This window comes from Oryza sativa, chromosome 4, assembly GCF_034140825.1.
Source record: "Oryza sativa Japonica Group chromosome 4, ASM3414082v1".
Classification (NCBI taxonomy): Eukaryota; Viridiplantae; Streptophyta; class Magnoliopsida; order Poales; family Poaceae; genus Oryza; species Oryza sativa.
In genome coordinates, this window is record NC_089038.1 from 19,797,943 (window position 1) to 19,799,816 (window position 1,874).

At 38.4% G+C, this 1,874-nt stretch overlaps 1 protein-coding gene across 1 annotated transcript; it reads right to left on the reverse strand.

The window, feature by feature from the left end:
- On the reverse strand, window positions 1-857 carry LOC107280637 (cysteine-rich receptor-like protein kinase 27). The gene is made up of 2 exons (XM_015779340.2): window positions 783-857; window positions 1-300 (listed from the first exon to the last, which is right to left on the reverse strand). Exons 1-2 carry the CDS (start codon window positions 855-857, stop codon window positions 1-3), a joined length of 375 nt encoding a protein of 124 aa, XP_015634826.2.
- Between the last annotated feature and the right edge of the window lie 1,017 nt (window positions 858-1,874).

A 1,874-nucleotide genomic window follows, 5' to 3' on the forward strand; every position in this document is an offset into this window, starting at 1 on the left:
TCATGGTCGAGGCTCCATGACGCTGATCGTCACGCTGTTCACAGAGTAAGCCGACGGCGAAACGCCGGCCGCCGCCGCCGCGACGAAGCCGGGGGTGGAGGGCTCCTCCAGCTCCTCCTTGCTGCCGAGCACGCCGTGGACCCTGTCCATGGAGGGCCTCACGGAGCGGTTGCTCTGGACGCAGAGGAGCGCGACGTGCACGCACCGTGACGCCTGCTGCACCTGCTCGTCGTTCACCAGGCCGAGATGGTCACCGTCCAGCATGTCTTCAACCGTACGCCTCACAAAGTGTTGCCATGCCTGTTGAATATATGAGTCAGTTTTTACAGCTTTTCATTGTCCTCGAGAATACTCTGGAGTATTCTAATCAGATTCGTAAGTACAACCTTCCTTTTAGTCATAAAACGTCTTTAACTTTGGTCAAAATCAAACTACTTTAAGTTTAACTACATTTATAGACAAATATAGTAATATTTATAATACCAAATTAGTTTTATTAAATCAATAATTGAATATATTTTTATAATATGTCTTGAGTTGAAAATGCTGTTTTTTTTTCTACAAACTTAGTCAAATTTGAAGCAATTTGACGTTAAAACGTCTTATAACCGAAAACAGAGGGAGTACTGGTTATCTATATTTTGGAATAGAGAGGGTATGTTTGTTTCTTTGAAACTTGATCCTAAAGCCTCCCCATCCCCTAACATATTCTTCGAGATGCTGCCATGTCAGTTCAGATAGCATCAAGGAGAAGAAGAAACAAATATCATGATATTACTTACATATTCTACGAGGCCCGTGCAGTTATCGTTGTCGAACTTGCTGGTGCTCTGACCAACTATGATCTCCAGAGTCATCACGCCGAAACTGTACACATCCGATTTGGTAGAGTATTCCCCTCCCGCATACAGTTCTGGAGCTATGTATCCACTTCAGTGAGAAACAGTGAAACCAATAAATCCTTGTGGTATTTTTTCCTTTTGAAAAAAAAAGGAAACAGTTACACTCGCATATATAGTGGACATCAACCCTTAAAATTGTGCCCTTCTCAACCTTGAATCAAATTTAGAGCAGTTTTGTTTAACGTGGTGCTGAACCCTAAATTAACCCTTTTATCGTATGGTCATGACAAATCAAGATTTCACTACACGCATTATACAATGTCATCCTTTTGAGAACAGAGGCAGTAATACGAACATATTTTCCTTTTAATAATGTTTTAAAGATATCTACTAATTTATAATTAAAAATATTTTTAGCCATAGTCCATAGAACAAATCACAACATCAAAGCCTCGCCATCCTAAACAACTTTAAATTTTGACAAGGTCAAAAATCTCACTGTATAAGTTAATGTTTAGACGCTCATGAAAGGTCAGGATTGTAAAATCAATCTTTGTGTTAAACAGGACAAGGTTAAAGCTGCTGTTAGGTCTGGCTACCCCTTCTCTAAAATTATGAATAAAATAAGTACACAAATATCATACTCCCTCATTTTCAAATTGATCATCTATAATGAAAACCAAATTTTCTCAAATTGATTATCATATAATTGCATGGGCACGGATTTTATCAAGCACGGGAAAATGTATGCATACTAAGGATGTAATTGTGCATTGTGTTTTTAATCAATACATGCATTGTGGAAGAATATGTGCATATTGTGCATGGTATCTTGATCGATGTGGTTTAAATTATTCTTGGTCTTGATACACAAACACTATATGATGATCAATTTGGGATGGAGGGAGTATTAGAGTATGTTTGTGCACGGTAAAATTGTGAAGAATAGGATTCTTTGTCTAATGTACAAAAGACAAATAACTTGCACAAGGATAGGAAAAATACTTGCCTTTTTTTTTGTCCAGTGTATAT